The sequence below is a fragment of the Notamacropus eugenii genome, chromosome 7 (genome assembly GCF_028372415.1).
Source record: "Notamacropus eugenii isolate mMacEug1 chromosome 7, mMacEug1.pri_v2, whole genome shotgun sequence".
Lineage (NCBI taxonomy): Eukaryota > Metazoa > Chordata > Mammalia > Diprotodontia > Macropodidae > Notamacropus > Notamacropus eugenii.
Genome location: NC_092878.1, coordinates 136139420 through 136165874, shown reverse-complemented (window position 1 = coordinate 136165874; position 26455 = coordinate 136139420). Strand labels below are relative to the sequence as shown.

At 39.7% G+C, this 26455-nt stretch overlaps 1 protein-coding gene across 5 annotated transcripts in view; it reads right to left on the bottom strand.

Moving 5' to 3' along the window:
* RAP1GDS1 (Rap1 GTPase-GDP dissociation stimulator 1) overlaps nucleotides 1-26455 on the bottom strand; it is a 207986-nt gene that overhangs the window by 3233 nt on the left and 178298 nt on the right. For all 5 annotated transcript variants that reach the window (XM_072625020.1, XM_072625021.1, XM_072625022.1 and 2 more), the window contains 7 exons: nucleotides 22455-22598; nucleotides 22080-22211; nucleotides 20997-21131; nucleotides 18689-18814; nucleotides 17736-17875; nucleotides 7807-7933; nucleotides 5062-5190 (listed from right to left, as the gene is read on the bottom strand). In XM_072625020.1, coding sequence (XP_072481121.1) covers nucleotides 5062-5190; nucleotides 7807-7933; nucleotides 17736-17875; nucleotides 18689-18814; nucleotides 20997-21131; nucleotides 22080-22211; nucleotides 22455-22598 — 933 coding nt within the window. The remainder of the gene's footprint in view (nucleotides 1-5061; nucleotides 5191-7806; nucleotides 7934-17735; nucleotides 17876-18688; nucleotides 18815-20996; nucleotides 21132-22079; nucleotides 22212-22454; nucleotides 22599-26455) is intronic.

Below are 26455 nucleotides of genomic sequence, written 5' to 3'. Positions count from 1 at the left end.
TTGCCATAAACAAAAGCAGAAGAAGGAAACTGCAGGTAAATGGAAAGATTGCTCACAGGTACTTCTGAAAGAAGTGAAGAGAGCAGTGGCAGAGAGGACTTTATTGTATGCCCCAACACTATACGAAATGACACCAGTGAGAAATATTTGTAAAAACACCATCATAAAAATAACTGCCACTTATGTCCAAGTTGCTGTGGATAACTGATAGAGAAATTCCATAAAGAAGTTGGTAAGACTTTCCAAATCAAATCAACATGCACCATGATACTGGCCGACTTCAATGCAAAGGGATGGAGAGAAAAATATGGGCAAGTTTTGGTTCAGATGAAAGAAATGAGAGAAGCCAAAGCCTTGTCAATTATACAAAAGCCTCATATCTCTATAGCATGAGCATTAAAAAAGAAAGAAAGAAATGGCAGATACTGGACAGAGTAATCAGTAACATCACAAAGAATGAAAATGAATATATTTTGACAGTAAGACTTCTTATGGATATGGGAGTGATCGCTGAGTCAGCTGTCTTAACAGTCAACCCATCAACTCATCTCAGCTAAGATCAAATTTATAATAAACAAGTAGAAACGTTATCTGAAAAAAAATAGGGTGTGCAGTTAAGAAGATTTAACTCTGAATTAGGCTACTGAAAGTAAAAAAAAAGAGAATGTCCAACAGAAATGACATTGACACCCATTATAATAATTTCATTCACATATAAAACTAATGTGAATTAGCTGCTTACAACAAAGAGACCCAAAGACCTCAGAAAGCACCTTAGTCAGCAAACGTTTAACTTACTTGCCAATGGAGAAAGAGAAGTGCCAAAGAGATCACAGGGTTAGAATATAAACTTCTCTATAAAACATTACAAAGAAGAATGATGGAAAATTATAAACAATATTATCTCATAAATCAAAAAGCAGATTAAAGAAAGCTTAGCAAGATAACACAATATGCAATGCGATCTCAAGAGCATCTCTAAGATGAAAAGAGAAAAAGGAACACAGAAGAAAAATGAACAACATTTGCAAAAAATCTTTTCAACAATCTTACTTTTCTCTCAAGGAGGGCGGAATCACCACTTGGATCCTAATTTCAAGGAGGTAAAAATGGCACTAAAGAGAACAAAAATGGGGAAAACAGCCAGACAAGATCAAGTACAAACAGAAGAGATATGTGCTGGAGGCAACACAACTATGAGGGCATGAAAGTACTCATATACAAGGTTTTGAAAGAAGGAAAGACAGCAAAGGTATGAGGAAAAAAATATCTCAAACTTTGCGGATATCTAAGAAAAAGTGACTGAGGAAGTCTTGGCCATTACAGATCTCTACACCTATTGTGCCATTTATTTAGAACCTTTATGAAGGTCATGTTGACAAGGACTGAAGGCAACATCAATGGGGTGATAAGGAGACAGCAAGTAGGATTATGCAGATGATACTCAACAAGGGATCATATGTGCACCATCTCACAGCTGACTAGAAGATGGAGACAATATTAGATGGCATTGTGCTGTTTGTGGATTATGAAAGAGCATTTGACTCAGCAGAACAAAATGCTACCTTCAGGTTCTTTTAAAACTAAGTATCTTGCAACCATATAGCAAGACCATCCAAGATTCCCTGGAAGATATAACAGCAGAAATAACTTTGCTCAATAACTATGTTTGATAATACACATTAGGGAGAGGCATAAAACGTGGAGATGTGTGCTTGTCAAAAGTATTTGCCTCTGTTCTGGAGGGCATCTAGCACAGGGGCTAGGCCAAGGAAAGATTCCCTATGGATGGTGAAGTCTTCCAGATGATCCTTGATTCCATCAAGTCCCAAGACATGGCAAAGCCTCTTGGATGAGATCTGTAATCACTCAAGAGTTTAGCCTATCCATCCATATATAAAAGACAAAATGGATGGAGGTTGTCTGTTACCCAGTTTCAACATGCATTTGGATTACATCCTATAAGAGCTTGTTCAATAGCATTTATGCCTGAGACCAACAATATAGCTGGGCCCAGAGTTGAGGCCAAAGAGTGTCTAGATTGCTTTTCAGAAATTGCAAAACACTTACTGGTCCTAAGGTTCCCATAATAGCAAAAGTCCAACTTATACAAACACTTTAGTGCAATTGTATGGCAGTGAGACCTGAAACACCACTGACTCTGAAGAACTAAAGCTTCATATAGAAGGCAATGGAAAGGTGGGAATGAGCAGACTGTAGCATGTACTCAAAAAAGGAACTCCTTAAAAGTACAGGAGTAAAGCAGGGTGTGACAAAAAGAGAAGATGGGCTGGTCACGCAATAAGTGTAAGAAATGGCAGGTGAATGGCTAGAATTTCCCACTAGCAAGAGATATTGTAAGAAAGTGAGAAAGGCCCCCAGCAGAAGTGGACCCCCTATGGTGAACTGGGGGGCTATGAATGAGAATTGCACAGGACAGGCAGGAATGAATAGGTTAAGATCTGCATTTTTGGAGGTAGCTCCAAAATCCACGGAATCACGGATCCATTGGAGTACTGAGCATAAAACCTAGATGATTTTGAGGATATCCTTCATGAAAACATAAGAAAGAACAAGCAGGCTTCCACAGATGGTTTTCCATAGCAGATCCTCTACAGATGACTTATGGGAGGACACGGACAGGAATATTACAGGATGAGAATGAAATGTTGGAATATGCATCAATGAAGGAAGCACCAATCCAGAGGAGACGGCAGAGACGTGAAGCATTATTACAAACTTCAGTTAGAAGTCACTTGTATCAGGCAAAAAGAGAGAGTCTTCTACATTTCAAGAATATATTGTCAAGGGATGCAGGGATGGCAAAGAGATCAATAAAAGTGGAAAAGGACCTTCACATGCAAAAGTATCTATAGTAGTCCTATTCGTGGTGGCAAAATACTGGAGATGGAGGGGATGCTCATCAGTTGGGGAATGGGTGAACAAGCCGCAGTAAATGAATATATTGCAATGCTACTGTTCAATAAGAAATGATGAGCAGGCAGATTTCAGAAAAACGTGGAAAGACTTGTCTAAACTGATGCGAAGTGAAATGAGAAGAACCAGGAGAACACACACAGCATCAGCCACACTGTGTGACGACCAACTGCGAATGACTCAGCTTTTCTCTGCAACACAATGATCCAAGAAAAGCACAAAGGATTCATGAAGGAAATGCCATCCTCATCCAGATAAAGAACTGAACGCAGATGGAAGAATCCTTCTTTCACTTACTTTACTCTATTTTGTAGTTTTTTTCCTTTTGATCTGTTTCTTTTTTCACAACTGTGACTAATATGGAAATATGTTTTACATGATAGCAGTTGTGTAACCTATATCAAACTGCCTACCATTTTAGGAAGAGGGGAGGGTGGTGGAAGAAAAATTTGGAACTCAAAATCTTGTAAAAGTGAATGCTAAAGATTGTTTTCACATGTAAGTAGAAAAAAATAAAATACTATTAAAAAAGAATGCAGGGATGGCTTAACATAAGGAAAACTATTAACATAATTGATTATATCAATAATAAAAGTAAAAAATCATAGAATTATATCAATAGGTTCAGAAAAAGTTTTTGATAAAGTACAAAATTCATTTCTATTAAAAACACTTGAAAGTATTGTATAAATGGATTTTTTTCTCAAATTCATAAAAAGCATTTATCTAAAACCATCAGCAACATTATTTGTAATGGGGATAAGCTAGAGGAAATCTGAGTCTGTTTCAGATTCACTGCATGATAACTAAACATTTCTCTTTCATTTTATTCCTGCATTTTCGGGTGACACTGATTTCTATTCTCAGTTTCTTACTCCCTTTTTCCCAGTTTTTCTATTCTGTTTGACTCTCATTAAACAAAAAACTGAAGCTGTGGATCCCAGGCCTAGGGGTGATGGCACAGAGTAAAAGGAGCAGAGGTCAGAATTCAGGAAACCTGCTCCTTATTAACTATATGACTTTTCTTGTCTGGGCTCCATGTCCTCATTTGTTTAAAATAAAGATTGGATTTGCTATCTCTAAAATTGCTTCCAACTCTAAATTTATCATTTGATGACCTAGATTCTGAAGGCTGACATGTCAAGCAGTGACTGGCCTCCTATGCACAGGACAGGTCAGATGACAGCCACTCAACACTGAAGTGAGGACTCATCTGAATCAATAGGAGAAATCCACGTAAAGGACCTGCCACAGACTTCCACAACTTGGTTTTCTTTTCCCTTTCAATTAAATTCCCTGAGTGTCTCCTCCGTTCACTATGCTAGGTGAGGCACTGAGGACATGAAGATGACATGAGGCATGGCTTCTACCCTCACATGGGTGCCAATTGAGTAGACGGTATAACACAAATATAACATACATGGGAAAGGACAGAGCTGGGAAGACTTCACAAAGTCTTGGGCTCACATCTGGTGTTTCCAAGAGCTATATTTATGACCTGCCACAGATCAGCTACCTATGTGGAGGGAGACATCCACTTTCACCATCTAGAAGAGGCTCTGGATGTGGGAAGCACTGTGGGAGTCAAGACACTAAAAAAAGAACTGGTGGCTGTAAATTCTAATCCTGGCCCTGCTGGCATCTCCCTGGATGGAAGCCACATTGAGATCTTCCTGTGTACCCATTTGGTCCTGTGTAAGTAGGCCAAATGTCCTTAGAGGGAAGCTCTGGGCAACTGTGACTACAAATGACAATAAATATAGAAATGCCAATTGTGATTTCCAGTACAGTATTCTCCCTGGATAAATGGTACTTTGTGCAAGCACTGAACATTGTTTTTTTATATTAAAGAAACGCATATTGGAGTTAGGCTGTGTTACAGAAAAGACTGCTCATTGTTTTCATTTAGCATTGATTTTACATAGCTTTGGCTAGTCATGAACCATTTTCACAGCTTTTGAAAATCACATTACAAGTGTTTTGAGGACATTATGATAACAAAAGTTATCCCATGTCATGCTCAAACCACTGTCTAATGGATTTTAAATCCAAAGTCACTGTTCGCTCTTTTGTATTTTATGCTTAATTGTTACCACAAATCAAACAGTAGAGGAAAACACTTACCAGATCCCATGAGAGCACAGATCAAGACCATGGAGTTGTATTTTATTTCAGGAGCACTTCTCTCATCTGCTAACAGTCTGTGTAGAATCTGCACAAGTTTTGCATTTTCTAGATCCTTCTCAGCAGTGACTAGAACAGAATACAATTTACGTGTTATGTCGCATCCTTTAAATGTCTCTTCCCCAACCTCACGAAACACTTTTCTTCCTCTTTTAGAGAGTGGTTTTATTAAAGCTCCCAACACAATATGACAAACAGCGAGGAGATGGATAACAGGGTATTTATCTCAGACTCAGTGCACAGAGGAGGGCTGGTGTAAACAATACCTCAGGAGCTTAGCTTTAGAATTCAGCATCAAAACAGCACAATCTGAAGACAAAAATGCTCCTTTATGTGAAATATTATTTTGAAAGACAAAGTATCTACTTGGTTAAAATATTTGAAAACAGAGGTCAAGTGGAAGATGACCATCTTATGAGGAAAAAGGTTTTCCTGATGATGAATTTGGACATTTTAAAAATTAGAAAAAGAGTTTTAAATTTTAAGATATGAATAAAGAAAAAAAATGGCACCAAATTTGTCTGGTTTTAGGATTCTTGGAATTTTTCTGTACAAAAAAACACGACCTAGGCCCAAATACAGCATCATGAAGGGAAAGTTCCTCCAGCTTTATCGATCTAGCTAAATGTTCAAGTTGTTGGACATTAATAAGCCTTTGAGATAGGGGTTGAAAGCATCATTTCCCCCTTTTATTAGATAAGGAAACAGACTCAGAGATTTGGTCATGGCACAGCAGATAAAGCACTGGTCCTTGAGTTAAGAAACCCAAGTTCAAACAGTCTCAGAGACTTACTAATCACTTAAGCTCTGCCTGCCTCAGTTTCCTCATCCATAAAATGGGAATAACAATAGTGCTGATCTTCCAGGGCTGTTGTGAGGATAAACTTAAGATTTGTATAAATAAAATGATATTTATATAGTAACTGTAAGACTTTGCAAGCCTTACAGCACTATATAAATGCTAGCTAATTATAATTCTATGGACTTTATTTTTTGCACTTAAAAATATTATTCCAAGAATGAGACATTTATTGGACATGGCTAATGTGGGAATTTCTTTTGTTTGAACATGTGTCTATTGGTATTTCTTAGGAAGGTTTTGTTTTCTTTTTTTCCAAAGGGGGAGAGGGAAAGAGAAAACAGATTTTTGTTAATTGAAAAAAATTAAAAGACAGCTTGGAAGTCTTCAACAGATTGCCAAAGGGCTCCATGACACAAAGGAGCAAGCAGCATAGTCCGAAGAACACTGGACTCAAAGCCCAAACACCATCACTTGTGGGATTATGATTAAATAATGTAACATTTCTGAGCCTGTTTTCTTGTCTAAAAAATGGGGAGGATAATATTTGTACTATTTACCCCACAGGTTTAAAAGTCTATCAACTTTTATGTGTACCAAAAAGATGGTATGTGAGACTGGAATTTGAACTTCTGGACTATAGATTAAAATAAAAGCATGGAAGGGACTATCTAATAAGGGGTAGTAAAAATACATTTCACTGTATTCTTATGACTCTGATCCAGAGGGCTGTAAACTAAAATGGGGAGAGGGACACAAGATAATTGCTTTCAGGGATGGGGAACCTGAGGGCTTGAGGCCATACGTGGCCCTCTAGGTCCCCAAGTGTGGCCCTTTAACTGATTCCAAACTTCACAGAGCAAATCCTTTTATTAAGGATTATACCGCTGGATATATCCAACCCTAGTAGGCCACCCTAAAGGTGTGGCTATTATAATATGGCAAGAAGAATAACCATAGAGATGCTCAATAATTTATAGGAGGAAAGGACATCTAAGAAAAAAGTCAGCAATAAAATTCATGACTTTAGATGTTTATATATAGATGTATGACATGAGCAATAAACAAAGTAAACTACAGATCCTAAGACAAGAAAGCAAATGTGACCCCACGGTTATCACTGAGATTAGATGGAATGGGACTCATGGCCAGAATACAAATTTGCAAGGGCAGAGGTTATTCAAAAGGAACAGAACAAAGTAAGTGGTGGAAAACAGAAGTGGTACTGTCTATTAAAAAGATTTATTTAGGAATCAGAGGGGAGAAACATGAAGAGCATTTGTCTGAAGATCAAAAGGGGAAGGAATGGAAGTAATGCTGACTGAACAGGTGACAGACCATCAACTGATGAGCTCAGAAAACTTCACAAACCAGGGGCAGCAGAATGATCTAGGAGGAATGAAGGGACTTCAGGTGTTCAGACCTCTTCTGGTGCAGGAGTTTATCTTTGTTGTGCAAATAATAAATGGTTTTAATAAATGTACACATCATGTGCAGAACAATAAGAGCTCATTGGTGTGAACTGCCAAATGCCCAACTTGGAGTACTGTGGGGCAAGGCTGGGAACCCTGATCATGTCAGATCGCTTTTACCTCCTTCTGTGGACAGGGTTACAAGAGAGATAGATTAAGGGAGTGATGGAGACACAGTTTACTTAGAATTCAGCCATTTGGCAATATCTCTTACACATTCTAGTGAAGAAGATGGAGAAATGGAGGCGCTTGGAACTGGTGGGATGACTGACCTTCCAAAGCAGTTGTTAATGCCTCAAGGTCAACCCACAGAAAGTAATTTTTCTTAAACACAGACATATTGGTTCTGATATGTTGGCAAAGGTCTTAAGAAATACATGGGAGAAAAGAAGAATTTGCCACTGTAGTACTTACCTAATTCTAAAGCTGCTATTAGTGCCAATGCAACAAGGGCTTCGTTCTGCATTATTACATGTTCACTAGTTGCCATGGTTACTAGATGCTTTACGCCACCATTCTGCACAATGGTTTTAATTACATCCTAAAATTTAAAAAAAGCCATAGAAATAGTAAAAATATTTACATTAAGTAGAAATAAGTTACATTATAATCAGTAATTTATTGTTTAGCTGAATGGTTCTTTGACAAGGTCCAGTATGAATCATTACATTTAACCATTTTAAAAAAATTACTGGGGGAAAGGAAAAGGCTTTTTAGCTATAAATAAGTTTATCAAATATGACAATTTAAATTACTTAAATGCAAAAGTAAAATCTACTTCAAGATCACATGTCAAGTATCCATTTTAAGCAATGGACATGTCCAAAATACCAAGCCAATAAATAAATATGGCTGCTGATCCAAATTTTGATTTTCTTTTTGATCAAGGAAAGAATTGTGGAACAAAAGAATCTTATTCATTAAATTAGAAGGTCCACCCAGCTTTATCTGAAGTGATTCTGGGTAAGTGGTCTTTTATTTAGTGACCTTTACTGAGTGACTCCTTGGCTGGAATTGTATAAAGTATGTCATGTGTATCTGAAATATAATTATGTACTTGATATAAAACATATCCAACTTTTCTGTTTCTCCTTGGGCTACAAATATGAGACCCACAGCACAGAAGGAAAGAGGGGCCATATTTGTTTCTTCTACTGCTCAGTATTTTACTTAAATTTTCAGGGTTTTATTTGTTTACTAAAGAAAAACTACCAACTGAAGGAAATGCAATTCAGTAAAAAAAAAAAAAAAAAAAGAAAAAAGTCTAAGTTATAGAAAAATGGAAAGGTATGAAATATTACTTTCAAATATTTTTAATTAGTTAAAATAATTATGAATGCATTTTAAAAAACTTACTTAATGATGAGACTTATGGTTCATAATAAAAAGAATAACAAGATCACAACTTGGAAGGCATAAGGGGTCTAAGAGTTCATCTAGCCCAAACCCCTCATTTTACAGAAAGAAAACTGAGGCTGAGGGATGTGAAGTGATCTGGCTGGCATCATAAAGCTAATAAATGGTAAAGATGGGCTCTGAACCCACATCCTCTGATACCAAACCCAACAATCTTTCTATTGCAGCACCCTGCTGCCTTCCTTCATCTACACTAATGTTCTAAAAACAGTTTGTTTTTTGGTGATTTAAATTTATCTCCATTTTGTTTACACCACTGAATGAGTGAGTCCATTCTTCCTAAATAAAAGATAAGTTCCAGCCCAACAAAAATACAGCAAAAGATCACAATTCCAAATCAGTAGAGTCCAAATTCATGAGGTTCTGTTGCAGTTCTATTCTAACGCCTAAGGGTGGAAGCACAAGCCAAGGTTTATCTTAGTCATATTTCTAGAGAGACTGACATTACCACAAATGCCAAGACCATGAAGAAACCACAGGGAAATGTGTTCCTATGGGGGAAAAAGTGATGTCCCTAGGGAGGTCAAGGAGAAGCATCTGCTCTGCTTGTAGTGCTTGGTCACGGAACACTCTAATCACAACTTGGTCCTCTGTCCTGCTAACCATCTTTCATCCACTTCCTAACTTTGTACTTCCCTCTCCCAGCACTATATTACTGCCTATGCATTGTCTGACTCTGTATCACTCTGAGTTTATCCTCTGTCTTCTCAATCAACTATGAAGTGGCCAGCTATATTCCATTTGGGGGGACTGCAAGGGGAGAACAACATGACTGCAAAACCTGATTTTCCCCTCATGCACCCAAGTCATAAAAATACCTTGGCTAAGCCTGAAATATGTACAGTATTGAAATAATTCTTCCACATTAAGTCTTTTCCTTTGTCTGACTCTTTGGAAAGCTGAGAAAATGTTCATTTCTGATGAAAAGAAAGTATCCCATGGTACTGTATCATCAGTGACAAGTTCATTTAGTTGAAATCATGATTCTGAAATCTCCAAACTTGTAAGTAAAGCATGGGAATTATAAAGGAAGTCAGTGAAAAAGAAAATCAAGACACAAGCTCTACCTGCAAATTATTCATGGAAGGTCCTTGGGGCCCCATGTCTTAGTCCATGGTTTGTGCTGTGTCCTGCAATTTCTTTGAGGCAGGGGAAAGGAGAAAGAATCTACAAAGGAAACTTATTGGTTTGGAAATGGGCAGTGTTGCCTTTTAGATGATTGGAAAACATAAGCCCAAGCAATATTAGTCTCCTGACTCCTCTCTTTGGGCTAGATAAGGTAACTGGTATGTGTTGTTAGTATTTTTTTTTTTAAATTAACCTTTAAAATTTAAATTAAAAAAATCTTAACAAGTATTCATTTTCTTTCCTTCCCCCTGGGTGGGGGAAAAAGAAAAACTAAGTCCTCATAACAAATATGTACAGGTTGGGGTGTCTTCTTCTCTGACTTCCCCACTATGATACCTTGCATGACTAACATTAAGCTGGGTTCACTCCTTTTACTTTTCACTTCATTATGATGCCCAAAGTTTTAAGGCTAAGATCCTGAAAGCAAAATGATGGAGATAATGCCTCAGGAGTACAGCCACAGTCCCTGCACTGCAGTCAGCATCGCCTGACACAGCACTGGGAGACAGGCCCCCTGGAAAAGTCGAACAAGTCACTATTAATCAGAGAAATGTAAATGAAAGCCATTCTGAGATTCCACCACGTGCTCACCAGGGTGGCATGAAAAGTAGTGAAGGGGCTGTGGGAAAACAGGCACATTGATGTACTGTTGGTGGATGTGTACAACCAACCATTGTAGAGAGCAATTTGGAATTACACATAAAAAGTTATTAAACTACATACCACTTGTTAAGCCTATATACCCAAAAGGATTCAAAGAAAGGAAAAGGTCCTTTGTGTATAAAAATACTTCTAGAGCAGCTCGTTTTGTGGCAACAAAACACTGGAAAGTAATAGAATGTCCTTCAATGGAGGAATGGCTGAAGAAATCATGGTATATGAATGTGATGGAGAATTGTGACACAGAACAGGAGGAAGTAGATAACTTAAAAAATATGTAGAAAGACTTACATGAACTGATGCACAGGGAAGGGAGAAAAACCAGGAGAACAGTTTATACAATAACACTACCTTAAAAACAAACAACTTTGAAAGCTTTAGGGATAACGATCAACATAATGACCAGAATTCTAGAGGCTTGATGAAATACACATGCAAGTCACTTCTGGGAGGTGACAGATTTAGGGTGGAATGAGATACACATTTCTGCACAAAGCCACTGAGGGAATATGTTTTGTGCGACTTTTCTTTCTTCCCTACAGCATACAGTATTCCACACGGGGAGAACAGACTTCTGTTTATGATTTTTAAAAAGAGAGGTGAGGGCAGTGCATGATCAGATGAGGTCACTGTATCATTAGTTTTACTTAGCTCTTTTACTTTGTTACAAGAGGTCTCTCACAAGGTGGGAATGATCTATATATACATTGGTAATGGAAAAACAAAAGATCAATAAAATTTAAAGAAAAAAGGACCTGGAACAAGCACAAATTGGGGAATAAGAAGGACTCCTATCTCATCTTAGAATAATGGCCATGTATCCTTGTGATTATCCCTAAATAAAAGTGGGACCAAAGACATTAGAGCGTGTGTGCATGTGTGCGCGCGTGTGTGTCTTTATTTCCCTGCAAAGAGAGCATGGTTTTTTCACTGTCACACAGTCTTTGCAGGTGGGAGGGTCTGATCGTGCCCACACCTTGGCACAGAGCTCAGCACACACACAGGGCTCCTTTCCTCCTGTGCAGGCCAACAGCCACTTGCTAGACCAAAACATCTTTCCAGTTCTTGCTGGACTATAGTAAATGTGATTAGATAAATAAGAAACTGAAAGCAAGAACTGCTGTAAATCAGCCCCAAAGAAGATGATCTGCATACAGATAATGGGAAGCTCATTTACTGCACATATCAACAATTCACTCGTTCTTGGGATGGACATAATTTAACAGAGCTTGACTATTAAAGCTTGAGAGTTTGATTTCTGTTACTCACATCTTTTCAGTAAAGTACAGTGCTGTGACAGGCACAGACAAATAAAGATGAGGGGGAAATCATTTCTATTATTAATACAGATCATAACTCATTAGAAGAGATAAGAGTTCAGGACAACCCATCCTCAAAGGCTCAGCAATTGTATTAAGCATTGTGTGGAGAGGAAGAAAACCTAATACATTTTGACTGATTCTGGAACCCCGAAACCTTTTTGGATAACCACAGATACACACAACTGAATGAAAATGAAGCCTCAATGATATACTGCAGCTGACTGGGGACTCTGAAATCCAAAAAACATTTTGAATTTAATTAGAAACAAGAACCCGAAAATAAGAGTAATCATTTTTTGGTTTTGTGGCATCAGACCTATTTTATTGAATTATATTCCTTTATTACTGTGGGACCGTGCTTAAAGCAAATGAGAAAATAGATCTTTCTAAGGCCTAGTGATCACTCAAGAGCCTCATAAAATAAGGGGCAAGTATTCTACTGGGAGGAGGACACTAATGTTTAGGAGGTACTGGATGAGGTACCTAAGTGAGGAAAGAGACCAGGTACATGTTGGCTTCCTTTGGCCAGTTCTGGAAAGTGCTCAGTTATTTCCACTTCACTGTCAGTTGTATTATCAGGGGAAAATGAAGGGGAGAGAGTGTCCATCAACAGTTACATGTACAGACTCACTTAGAAAGGAGTGCAAATATTTCCTTCTTTAATGCTAAGCATTAATGATGATGAGAGTGTGGCACAGTGGATAAAGGTCTGGCCTTGGCATCAAGAGGAGCTGGGTTTAGGCTTTGCTTCTGATACATGCTGGCTTATGACCCTGGGTAAGTCACTTAGGTCTCAGTGCCTGGGCCATTCAGAATTTTCCACACACTATACATACACAACAAAATTATAGGTTGTCTTCCCTACCAAACCATCCTTCCCCCTTAACTTTTCTCCATTTTTGTGAATGGCATCACCATCTTCTTGGTCAAACAGACTCATCTTTGACTCTTTCCTCTCCCTCACTGTCTGTATATCCAATCTGTTATGAAGTCCTGTCAATTCTATCCCAATATGTCTCACATTCATTCCTTTCTTTTCATCTACCTACCTCATTACCTACATCCTGCCTGCCCTCAGTGGCCTCCCTCCCTCCAGTCTGTCCTTCGAGCTCCTGCCCAAGTAACACTTCCAATGTTCTAATGCTAAATGTTCATGGACTTTCTAGAAGCAGCCTACTAAGTGTGAGTAAAGACTCTTCCTTGGCAATCAAAGACCTTCACAGCCTGGCTCTAACCTTCCTTTTCAGCATAACAGAGCACACAGTCTAAGTTCTAGCTAAGTTGGCCTGCTTCCATCTTCAGTTCTCAGTCTGGCTTCTCCCATCTGTGCACGTTTGCTCACATCTCTCCCCACTAAGCCCAGCCAAGGCTATCACCCTTCCTCTTAGCGAATTCATCATCTTCCTGAAACTTTTCAAGGGTTGACCCTGGTGCTATTTCCTTCATTAAGCTTTCCTCGATACCCTAGTTGGAAGCAACCCCTGCCTTCTCAAATTCCTCACTATATTCTGAAATTCTCCTTTGTACTTAAGATACTCTTCTAAAGGCACCCAGGAGATACCATGGACAGACCACTAGACCTGAAATCAGGAAGAGCTGAGGTTAAGTCACTCAAGTTCTCTCTGTCTCATCTGTCAAATGGAGGAGCTTGATCAGTGGACTCTGAGGTCCCCTTCAGCTCTAAATCTGTGAGGTTATGATTCTTCTAGCAATTATTCATATACATATCCGATCTATCCCTTCATAACCTGTAGGAAGTAAGGTCCTTGAGGTCCAGCATTAATTACACCTTATTTCATATCTGTATCCCCGGCACCTAGGAAGCTTATAACAAGGGCTAAGTTAAGCTGAGTTTGAATTCAAGTTAGCGCCCACTTCACATTAAGTGTGACTCTACAGCCCAATGGTCTCCAAGTTTTTTGATCACATGTCCCTAAAAGCAAAAATAAACTTCAGCATGTGCTTGTGATATGCATATATCTGCTTATTTATAAATTATATACATATACTGCTGTTCAAATAATTAAATGCATTATAAAGCACATTAAAAATGAAATTAGAAAAAAGATGAAATTATATTTGAGTTCAGAGTCAATATGGAGTCACCATAGTTTTTAAAAGGGAAGTGACAAGGAGAAACCCATATTTAAGGAAGTCACTTTGGCAGCTGTACAGAAGATAGACTGGAGAGGAAAAAGAGGTTCCTCTCCATCAGCAGCTGTCCTTAGCTTCCACTCCATGGAACAATATTGGCCCTCCTCCCTATCACCGTGAAGATGGACTCAGGTCTGGGTCTTCTCAATTCACCCTCAGCTTCCTTTCCCCCTCCAATTCTTCAGCAGCAGCTCTGCCTGGCTTCTACTCTATGGAGCAACAACCCCTGTGCCCCTGGTGTTTCCTAGCTTCCTTTGGTGTGTTGTCTTCCTCCATTAGATTCTAAGCTCCTTGAAGGCAGGAAATGTCCCTTTTTCTTAATTCCATTCTCCATACTCAGCACAGGGCAGGGCACATATTAAGCACTTAATAAGGGTTTACTGAATTGAAGTGATGACAGCCTGAGTGTGAGTGGGAGTAGAGAGAAAGGGTTAGAGATGTGGAAATAGAAATGACAAGGTTTTGGCAGCAGATGATATATGTGTGGTGAAGGATGGTGAGGACTTAAGATCACACTGGGGTTGTGAGAAACTGGGTAATGTGAAGGATGGTGGTCCTCTCAATAGTAAGAGGGAAGTCTGGAAGGTGGGCAGATATATAACATAATAAGATCTGCAATAAAGATTATAGCCTATCCATGTGTGCACTGTTTAAATACATTCCCTGAGGAGTCAGTCAATGAGGAACCTATGACAAGTCAAGCATTTTCACTTCTCCGTGTAAAGATAAGGAGCTTTAACTGTCATCTACAAAGAGATGGTTTTTCTGTCGTGGTTGGAGGGAGACTGCAAGTGGACCAAGAAGATGACCTCATTTCCTGAGGGAACCCAGTTTAACCCCTTCTCTAGTTAATAAATAAGAAGAGAATCCTTGATATGAGACCAGAATTGGTGTCCTGAGTGAAATGAATGCTAAGACTTTTAAGAAGGAAGAAGTCAGGAGGAGAAGCAACAGGTAGAACTGACTCAGCTGCTCTCTTCTTCCCAGCTAAGATGTCGTAAATAACGATGGTTATGAACTGCCTCCTCCAAAGAAGGGTGGCAGCTTCTTTGTAACTTATAATCTTAGAGAATGGCCTTGAGTACCTGGAGCTCATGTTATCTGCCTTGGGTCACTAGGATGATCCACCCATGTACAGACAGTGCGTGCTCATTCCTGGCCTGTACGATGAGGCAGTCACTCCACATCCTCTTGACTCCTCATCCAGAGTTCTAAGGTGTAGACACAAATACACACACAATCACTCAAGTCATGGAAAAGGATAAGATTGCTAAGGAAGAGAGTACAGAGAGAATATAAGCCTAAGGGAAGACAGAGGTAAGAGGAATCTGGAGAATCTGTTGCCATAGAAGCTGGAGGAGAAGAGAACGTCAAGAAAGATGGGGTTCATCTAAGGGCTGGGGATCATGAAGCTCTTTCTGTGGTAGTTAAGAATTGGAAGATGAGAGGATGCCCATCACCTGAGCAATGACTGAACAAGTTGTGGTATATGATTATAATGGAATATTATTGTGCTCTAAGAAATGATGAGCAGGATGATTTCAGAAAAACCTGGAAAGATTTATATGAACTGACAGAGTGAAGTGAGCAAAAGCAGGAGAACACTGTACACAGGAACAGCAATACTTCATGATAAACAGCTGTGAATGACATTCTCAGCAATACAATGATCCAAGACAATTCTGAAAGACTCATGATGAAAAATGCTATCCACCCCCACAGAAAGAACTGATGGAGTCTGAATACAAACCAAAGCATACTCCTTTGCACTTTCTTTTTTTGACTTGAGTTTTATTGCACAAAATGACTAATATGGAAATATGTTTTACGTGACAGTACATGTATAACCTCTGGTAGATTGTTTACCATCTCAGTGAGCAGGGAGAAGAAAGAGGGAGGGATAGAATTTGGAACTTAAAAAATTAATGTTAAACTGTTTTTACATGTGACTAAGGAAAAAAATAACTATTATTTTAAAAAAGTGTTTTTGAAAAGAGTGGGGATAAAATAAAACAACAGTGCTGGAGCTAGATGACAGATACAGAAGTGGTGGCATAGCATAAACTTATCAAGTGTTTTTGGATGGATGATCATTATCATCAGGTCTAGACTACTTTATCTGGCAACGAAAGGGAGGAGAAGGACGGACTGGTCACCAGGAGGCTTACTGGTAATGGAGAGCCTATGTAGTTACTTCCTCTGTTCTGAGAGAACTGAATTTTCTGACTAAGTAGGCATACAAGAAAGGCAAATGAAGGCTGTCCCTTTAATTTATTCCGATAGTTTTTAAGCACAGTGTGTATGTAGGCTGTCTGTGGCTGAGACAGGGAGAAACCATAACAGATGGAGACAATGATATCAAACAATCTTGAAACTTGGTGAACTTGAATCTGGCTCCAAGACAGGATTCAAAATGAGATACAAAGAACAGTTAGGTGTAAATCTAGGAGGATGGATGAGAGAGGTGCCCATTTGAAGCCTGAATGTTTATTTCCTTGAAGAGCTTCCTCCACATGAATTTATTGCTACATGTACTGATAAGCAAACAAGATAAATTAGAATGAAAATATTTGTTAAGTACTTAAATCAAAGAGGCAGTCGAGAAGAGTCTTGCTAATGTTGGGGAAAAGTCATGACCAGAGACTATGGAATATTAAGGCATCTGCCACTTGGTGGCAACATGTGCTAATTGCAAACACACACACACACACACACACACACACACACGTGCTAAGTTTTCCCATGTTAATATGACCAAGAGATAGTAAAGTCTCAATAATTCATTTTTATAGGTAATTCTCCACTTGCTTCGTGTGTAGCTCTTCCATCCCTCAATGGGGCTACCTGGACGGGATCAGGCTGAGTTTCTTGCATCCCCCCTGTACCAGCACATTAGTAAGTACATAGTTGATTGGCAGAAGGAAAGATAAGATTTATGCCCAAAACCTCAAATTAGACTTTAGTTTCAACTTCCTTTGCTGACTCTTTCCTAGAATCGCTGACAAGTAACAACACGTTGAGTTCAAGACTATCTTTCTTCCCTTGCCTGTATTCTAGAAAGTGCTAACAGCAATGAAAGAACCAAAAAAGAAGAATTCAGTAAGTGTGTGAAACAAAAAAGAAAGAGCTAAGAAACCTTTCTGCTAAGCAGAAATTTAAACCAGGAATAGCCCATCTCTTTTGCCTGTGTTTTGCCATTTCCAAATGTTTCTACAGTGAACAAGTGTTTGACAACTCCTTCCCCCCCTACCCTAACCCCTACCTTTAATCCTGCTTTTTAGTTAGTGTGAAGGAAATTATAATACATCATGGAATAAAATGTTGGCATGTAAGACAACATGCAAAATGCCTTGCCAGCTGCCATTTTATTTTCAACCAAGCCCTAAAGAAAGGTATTGGGATGACAGCGTTAGACACCTGACAGATGAAGTACTAAAATCATTCTGTCAGAGAATGATCAGAAAGAGGCTCATGCTTTCATCTTTTTGTCTGGAGCAGAAGTAGTTCCATATGACCATTGAAATCTTAGGCATTTGACAAATGTCAAAAACTGAATTCTCCCTTCTCTGCCACTGCCTGTGTGGAATAGGCTGGTCTGGCACATACTGGACTCTCCTGAAGTCTTTGCTGACTCTGCTCTGCTGCCCCTCCTTTCAAACTTACTTTTGATTTGCTATGTCGGATGAGGGCTGAGAGGAGTCGGTTTGACTCCCCCATGACGCCGGCATGATCTTTGGCTTCACACCATTCCACCAAACGCTGGACTAATTTTACATTCTTCCCCAACTGTTCAGCAGCTTCTACTACAGGGGAGAAAAGGCAGAGTACAAAGGGGCAGAACAGCGTCAGGAATTCAGCTGAAACAATCTGCAAATATCATGAGGCTACAAGAGAGCACAGGCTTATAATGCAGAAACATGCCATGAAAATCAGACCAAAAAAAATCATACCTGTTTACCCAACAGGGTTATTTGGTCTGCTCCAAAATAGTGTGCCCTATAATATAAACAATTAACATCTGATACCTTCATCCTCTTCCAGGTAAAACTCAGGGCCCTCTAGTGCCTGGGCATCCTGGCACTGAAGGACTCTATTTAAGGTAACAGTTTATTAATTTAATTCTACATTCCAAAGTACTGCAGACAACGCAGATCATCAAACAGCGATGCTGCCCTTTGCAAAAAGAAAGCTGTTAATTGTGTTTTCAGTAAGAGTTTAGTAAGTTTATCAAGTCATAGCCTATTTTAATGGAGGCCAAAAGGAAAACAAGATAAAAATGAACACAGAATAGAATAAAAAGAGAGATATTTTCCCAACTTACTTATGATGAATGTCCAATGTATTATTGACTACATAAAGGAATTAAGTATAATAATGAGTGGAGCTTGATTTTAATAGCCTCAGTATAACCGTTGGGAATGTCCAAGGTAAAGTCAAACTTACATTCAGGCATGTTGAGTTTATTTAAGATAACTGTCTTTATATTTCATTTGATATATTAACCACAATTCTTTTTATAAATGTGAATACAGAATAAAATTCATTTTTCAATTAGAAGCCATAGTAAGAGATCACTAGGTCACAAAGAACTATTTAGGTTGGAAATTATTTTTTACCTTGTGCATCTATTAACATTCTTAATGTTCCCAGGAGTTTGAACTGCACAGGAGGCATCTCAGATTTGAGGAATTTCAGTACTGCTTCTGCAACACCAGCTGACAACATCTTAGCTTTATTTACAACTAGAAAGAAAAACAAATGCCCTTTAATAAAGATGGAATTTGGTTTCTACATGACTAATATATTATCATATTCTCACTTCCAGAGATAGTCTGGATACTTTTCCATGATTTAAAATAACAAAGCTTACTTTAAACAAAACATTTTGGGCAAGCCTCTCATTTAACCTCTCAGTCCCCCAAGAAACTCTCCATGACTATAAATGGTCTGCACAACAGCTGCTACTATTCCCAAGCATAAAACATGCCTTTTGCTTCTTGGCAGAGAGATGGCAGACTGGAAAGTCAAATCAAGACCTACCTTTTCAGACAGGGAGAATATTGTTTGCTTGACTGGAGTTATTTGTTAGAGGGATAATGAGCAAAGAAGCAGAGCAACCAAAGACTCAATGTAACATTAGAAAACATTAGAAGAAAACAAGTTCAGAAGGAGATACAAACTGGGCGATTTTGTTACTGTTCAGTTAAAAATGAATTTTAAAAAAATGTACTTAACAGAGACTCATGGTTTTATATATAATCCTCTTCTTTTGGTTCTTTGTGTTTAGGAATGTTTCTGTTTGTTAATGCTTAACTTCATAATAGGAATGAAAATTAAAGCTTTAAAAAAAGAATAGCTGTCACTTTGCATTGGTGGAAGGAGTTCCCTCACCAGGAAGCACCAATGAAATCGACCACATGTGTGTACACATACACATACACACACACACACTTAAACAAAAACCCTGTACAAACCAAAGTCATACAACTGCAAGTTCATGTAGACTCATTCACATCCAGATAAATCCATGCAGAAATTTAAGAGCAAATAAACTTAAAACACAAACTTGGTGGCTAGAAATCCTTTAATTCCAAAGGACAATACTGTGATTTTTTTCTCCTTGATTTCTTGTTTCCTTTATTGAGACTAGGTCTTCCTATATAGCCCAGGTTGGAAGTCAAAGGCTACTCCTGGGCCCAGCCCCAGCAATGATGAACACAGGAGCTTCACTTCCCCCATTAATGTCCTATGTGGGCCAGTTTACCCCTCCTTAAGCAGCCTGGTGGCCTCTTGCTCTCAAGGACTCATGGGAATTTTCAAAGGTTGGGTGGCCATTACGTAAAGAGTTGGCAAAAACCCATTATTTTGTAGCCTATTTTTCTTCAACTAAGGATACTACTGAAGAACAAACCCTGAAGGAAATGAATATAGCCTCCCCCTAGCTCCTGTCTCTGTGCCTAGCACAACGGCAGGGTACATCATCTGTATAATTCAACTCAATATGCATTTATCAAGTGAGTATAAAGCACTATCCCAAACTAGTGGTATAAAGAGAAAAACAAAACAGACTATATCCTAATGGAGCTCTCGTCTTTCTGGGACAGAGATGGCACATACGGAAAAAAGTAAATGCAAGGTAATCTGAAGAAGGAGAAGTATTAACAATTGGGGTGAATCATGAGGCCTCCCACTGGCACCTGTGCTGAGCCCTGAAGGGATCCTATAGAGTCTGAGTTGGAGAGAGCAGAATAGACAGATAGTGTGGACAAGCATGGGTGCAGGGGATGGAAGGCCCATTCAAGGAGCTAGCCACAGGAGGCATGTTTAGCTGGCATGTAGGGTGTGAAAAGGGGAGTATTATAAAGTAAAGTTGAAAAGAAGGTGAGGGCTGGACTGTGAAGGGCAATAAATACTAGGTTGAAGAGATTACACTTCATCCTGTAGCACAGGAGGCCACTAACGGCTTTTGAGCAGACAAGTAACACAGTCAGAGCTGTGCTCTAAGGAAGATTATTTTGGGAGCAACGTGCAGGATAGACTGAAGAGAAACAGGACACAGGGAGAGCATTAGGAGGTGATGAGGGAGGACTCTGACGACACTAGTGGTCATGTAAGTGATGTTGCAGAGCCAAAATCCACAAGACTGGACATTGGACTACATAGGGGTAGGGGACAGTGAATGGGAAGGAAGACTTGAGGATTATCCAAGACTGTGGACGAAGGTCCTAGATATGGCGATTGTAACAGAAGCCTGGTCAGCATACCCCTTATGTTTTGTGGTCCGAGGGAAGTCCCTTGACATTAATGCCTCAGTTTCCTTGTGCACGTAATAAGGAGAGCAATGAGCATTTTCTCTAGGTAGGTAGTTTGATCAATCACAAACAGCAATTTCTTTGCAAAGACATCCTTAAACCTGAGGCTTACCTGGTATAGCCAGGTTTCGCAGGGCACTCAGGGCTGCGTGCTGAACAGTGACGTTTCCATCTTCCACATGCCTGTCTAACAGGTCCATGAGTTTTTGCACAATTCCATTGTCTACCATATGAATGCAGTTTCCATCTGGGGCAAAATGAGAGTGTTATACTGTTTCCTATCCCAGCAGAGTTCATATACCTGCTATTAAGACCATATTTACAATCAAGGTATTTTCCCAAAAGGAGAGAAATAAAAATAGAACATATCACCTACCACTTATCATACCATTTACCTACAGTAAAACCAAAGGTGAAACTTAATCCTCCCCCTGAATTTCCTAAATACATCTTTAAAGAAACAGATTAATGGTAAGTCTAACAGGTCCTTGGGCAGCTAGAATCAACCACACCCGGAATCAGGAAGACCTGAGTTCAAATTTCTGCCTCAGATGCTTATGAGATGTATGATCCTGGGCAAGTTATTTAACCTGTTTATCTTAGCTTTCTCATCTACAAAATGAGGATAGTAATAGTACCTATTTCTCAGGGTTTTTGTAGGATAAAAGGAGGTAGTCTTTTTAAGTGCCTTGCACTATATAAACGTTAGTTATTGTCATTATTAACCTTAGAAATAAGCGTGAATATCTGATGCCAGTAAGCTATTGCTGAATACTGCCCAAGCTGGAGAACTGGCTGGCTAAGTCCAAGAAAAGGAACTGAGTTGTATACAAGAAACACAACATGATTTGCAAATCTGGGTGTTTAACATCTGAAAGATGATTCCACTCTGAATACTGGGGCTCTCAAATCCAAAAGAAAAGCATAAGCCAAAGGAGTATTTCCCCTAAATCAGGTAGTCTCCTACAGTGAAAAAGGCAAACCACCTATCCAGTGTGTCCTTGGTACAAGGATAAAGAGTCTGGTTAACATCCTGGCCCCCCAGGGGAAGTCAGTGATTGTCAAACAGTGCATAGAAACATTGAGTCTTTCCTAAAGGGTGTCAAATTTCATGTTGGTTGGGAAATTTGCTGTGACAGTGCAGATCTTCCACAAGTGAGAGTTTAAAAAAAAAAAAAAGAATTGATCAACTCACCATTCCTGGCAAAATTCGCAATTGCCAAAGCTCCTGCAAGCTGTAACTGGTGGTTATTGGAAGGAACCCAAGAAAGCACCCTTTGGAACACGCTGCCTTTTCCTCCTTCAAACAATTTCTGCATGGACTCGTCTAAATACACACCATCAAACAAGCAGAAAGCAGTTAGTTTTAATGGGTACTTCAGAGACCACAGGAAAGTCTAACCTAGAAGCAGCCCATTCCTAGATGATGACTGGCTCTTATTCCCATATCAACATTTCTGCAGAGACTGGTACAAAGGGAGGTATGTTTAATCAATACCATTGGAGGAAAACCCAGTAAAGCTAGCAGAAGGCTGACTGTTCTCTGGAGGGCATAGAAAGGGCATCTCACCTCCAAGAAGGAGCAGAACCATGAGGTCAGAGGCTGTCTTGAGCTCAGCGATGTCCTCTTCTCTCTCACTGTCCACGGTCTGTTGAACAATCTCTAGGAGGCATTCCACCAAGCCTGCTTCGACCAGCTGCAACTTAATAGCATCTGAGAAACATGATGAGCTGATCGGTTAATCCACAACACCTATGAAGAGCCTACAGCAGCGAGTTAGCCAGGGAGTACAGTGGATAGAGGGCTAGACTTCAAGTCAGGAAGACCCCAGTTTAAATCCTGCCTCAGACACTAACTAGCTGTGTGACCCTGGGCAAGGCACCTATCCTTTCTGTGCCTCTGCACCTACCTTCAAAGGGCTGTGGGAAGGCTCAAAGAGGTAACACGTAAAACAATCTGGAATGCTTACATTCTAATGGGGAAGTGAACAGGGACTTCTGTGGGTAGACAGCAGAAGTGAACAAATCCAACACCAGGGAGCCCTGGCAAGGGTGCTAGGGTAAGGCCCCGAAGATGGTGGGAGAGAAGAGGCCTCGCACAGAAGAGGGCGTGAGCTGAGTCTGAAGAAGACCAGAGACTTCCAAGATGAAAGTGGGAAGAGTTACATGTTTGAAGTAAAGAGTCCTAATGTGAACAAGCATTTAAAAATCACAGCTAGCATTCATATAGCACTTTAAGGTTTATCCTTACAACAACCCTGGGTTGTAGGTGCTATTATTATCACCCTCATTTTACAGATAAGGAAACTGGGGCAGACAGAGGTTAGAGTAACTGGCTCAAGGTCACTCAGCTGATAAATGTCTGAGGCTGGATTTGAACTTGGGTATTCCTGACTCCAGGCCCAGAGCTCTATCCACTGCACCACCTAATGGTCTTAGAAAGAAAAAGGGAAGTCTAACAGTTTTGTCTTTGATAATGGGCCTACTCAATACACTTAAAGAACCCCAAGAATAGCAGGAAATAACAAAACTCCCTCCACATTTTCCCCTTTAAAAATATGCATATGTTTCTATCTCACCTCAATGAGATTTGCAGGGTTGGACACATGGAATGATTTTCTTCTATTATTCAGAGTTCATGATACATGTTAAAAACACTCATGATTTTCAAAAAGACAATTTAAATCCCTTAAGATCATTTTATGTATGTAAAAAAGAACATACATTAAAGTAGCTAATGAAAGGTAAACAAGACATTTGTAAAATTCAATTTAGACCCACACAATCACAATAAAAATTTAGCACCTGGTATGTGGCAGGCCTGTGCAAGCCCATAGAGATATAAAAATACAGGCCACACAGTCTACCAGACACAGAAGGGCCTTCCCTCCAGTTTATCCCATCTGTAATCTGTCTGCACAGAGCTGTGGGTACATTGTCTCCTCCATCAGACTGTGAGCTCCCTGGGAGCCCAACACAATGCCTGGCACACTGGTTGGGCTTTAATGAATGTTTACAGATTGACATTTTACTGGTGGGAGGGTGAGACACACAACATATTCATGGATAAGTAAATACAGGATACACAAAAAAGTTGAAGTGACTTCAGGATAGGCTTTTACAACTGGGGGCAATCAGAAAAGGCATCGTAAGTGAAGCCTTTAAAGATGTAAGGTGTTCAAAGAGTCAGAGGTGAGGAGGGAGAGTGTTCTAGACACAGTGGAGCAGTAGGGACAAAGGCACGAGATGGAATATTGTGTGTGGACTAGAGGGCCCATGCTGGAGGACAAGATCTCATCAGTCTAGAGAAATTAGAAGCAGATTGGGAAGGTCTTCAAATGTCAAACAGAGGAGTTTGAATTTTATTCCAGAGACAAAATAAAGTTCCTGAAGCTTCTTAGAAAGAAGAATGATGCTGTCAGCTGTGTGTCCTTAGGATGATTAATTGAGCAGTAGAAGATGGATTGGTGTGGTATCTGCTGGAGCCCGTGGAGGGTGGGCCACTTCTTCTGAAAAGACACTGAAACTCTCCCCATGTGTAACAGGTTCAGGGGACTCGGCTGGTCGCTTGAGCACAAAAAGCCTTGAGGAGCCCCAGGTGGACAGAGGTTTGAATGGCAGACTAAGCCTCTGCCCAGCCAGTTCTAGACTGAATGAATGACCTTTCCTATAGCTAAGTAAACCTCCTTGTTGTTAACTGTGATATGGAGTCCAAGTGTCTCCTTTATTCTAAGACTGTGCCTCCAGAATGGGCCTGACCTGGTCAGCTCTGGTCTGTTACCGTCAGAGGAGGAGGTTTGAAGAGAGAGCAAAGGTGAGAATAGCTATTCTGGGGAACGTATCTGTAAGAGAGAAACAAAAAGCTGGCCAGTCGTGCAGTAGTGACGATTCAGGGGATGGTCAACAGCACATACTTTTACTGTATCAAATCAACAATGTTCCTTATTTCTTCCAGTATTATTCAGATGCTCAGGGACGGGAATGAGGAAGGTGTCTGACAGGAATTATCTATGCTTAAGACTTAGCAAATAATGGGGAAAGGAATCTCAGCACAGAATGGAGACCATTATTTTCATTGCTGAGATCAGGTGAAAGACTGGGCAGGAAAATAAGTGCAGTGAGAAGAGAGAGCTAAGGAGGAATGAAGGGACCAATTGTCACATTTAAGGCAAAAAGGGGATTGCATGAACCTGAATGGGATCTAGGTGGTCTAGGACCAGAAGAAGAGGTGAGGAAAAGGAGGGGAGAAGGATGCTTGCTGACTTTCAGGGACCATTTTGGGAGGATGGAGCCAGACGGTGGAGAAAGGGGGGAAGGCAAGGGGTAAAGCTTGCCCCCACAACTGTGGGTCTTCTGCTATTGAGTTGTCCAGGATTGGTTTTGAGTGGGACTGGAAGGAAGCGAAGAAGAAAACTGTGGGAAATTAAGGTCAGAAAGGAGAATTTCAACATTCAGGATCTTAGAACAAGTTTCTTCTTTTCCCTTCCCTTTCCTTTTCTTCCCTCCTCTTCTTCCTCCTTCTTCATCTCCTCCTTCTTCTTTATCTCCTTCTCCTTGTTCTTCTCCTCCACCTCCTCCTTCTTCTCCTTCTCCTCCTTCTTCTCCTCCCTCTTCTTTTCTTTCTTCTCCTCCTCCTTCTTTCTCCCTCTCTCTCTTGCACTTATCTGTTTATATGCTGCATCCTCTCACCAGACTGTAACTTCCTTGAGGATATGAACTGTTTTCCATTTGTCCTGCACATGATGGGTGATTTAATAAATAATGGCTGAAATACTGTTCAAAAAATAACTGTGAATGAGTAAGCTATTCTGAGTAATGTGAATATTAAAATGAACTACAAAAGACCTATGAAGGAAAATGCTATTATTTACCTCCAGATAAAGACCTGATAAACAGAAGTGTGTATTGTATGGTTTCACATATATATCTGTGTCAAATGTTGGCCTTCTCCAGTGGTTGGGAGGAAGGGAAGGTGACAGCTCAGAACTCAAAATGTAACAAAAAAAATTTTTTAAATAAATTATCATGTTAGCCTCAAAAAAAATTAATGGCTGAATTAAACTTGCTATATGCTTCCCCCATCCCAATAAGGCAGTAAGCACTGGGAGCAGAGATGCTTTGTCTTATTCAATCTTTACATCCTTTGCTCCTGCATAAAGTCAGCCCTTGATAAACATTTGTTGAATCGAATGCTATTAATCCTACAAAGTCTGTATTTGTGTTCTCTAAGTGAATTAATCATTCACTCATGATATTCAGTTCAACCTACAGATCACCTCTGTAACATCCCTTCAAAAGAAACACCAGTATTTCTGTTGATTTTGCTAAGAGTTTCTCAAGTAACTGGAATTAGTTGGGCAGGCAGGTCTTGAGAAGGGAAGAACAGGGCTGTTTTATTGTGCTGAGCAATTCTGATCTCCCTCCTCAGCATCCTCTTGCCTATCATAATGACCATGACTAAGGAAAATCATGAAGAGGGAATAATTATTAACGCTTTTCATGGTCGCCTACATGGTTAGCTGCCAATACAAAATGTCTTTTCTTTTCCTGCCCCTAAATCACTGACCCCAC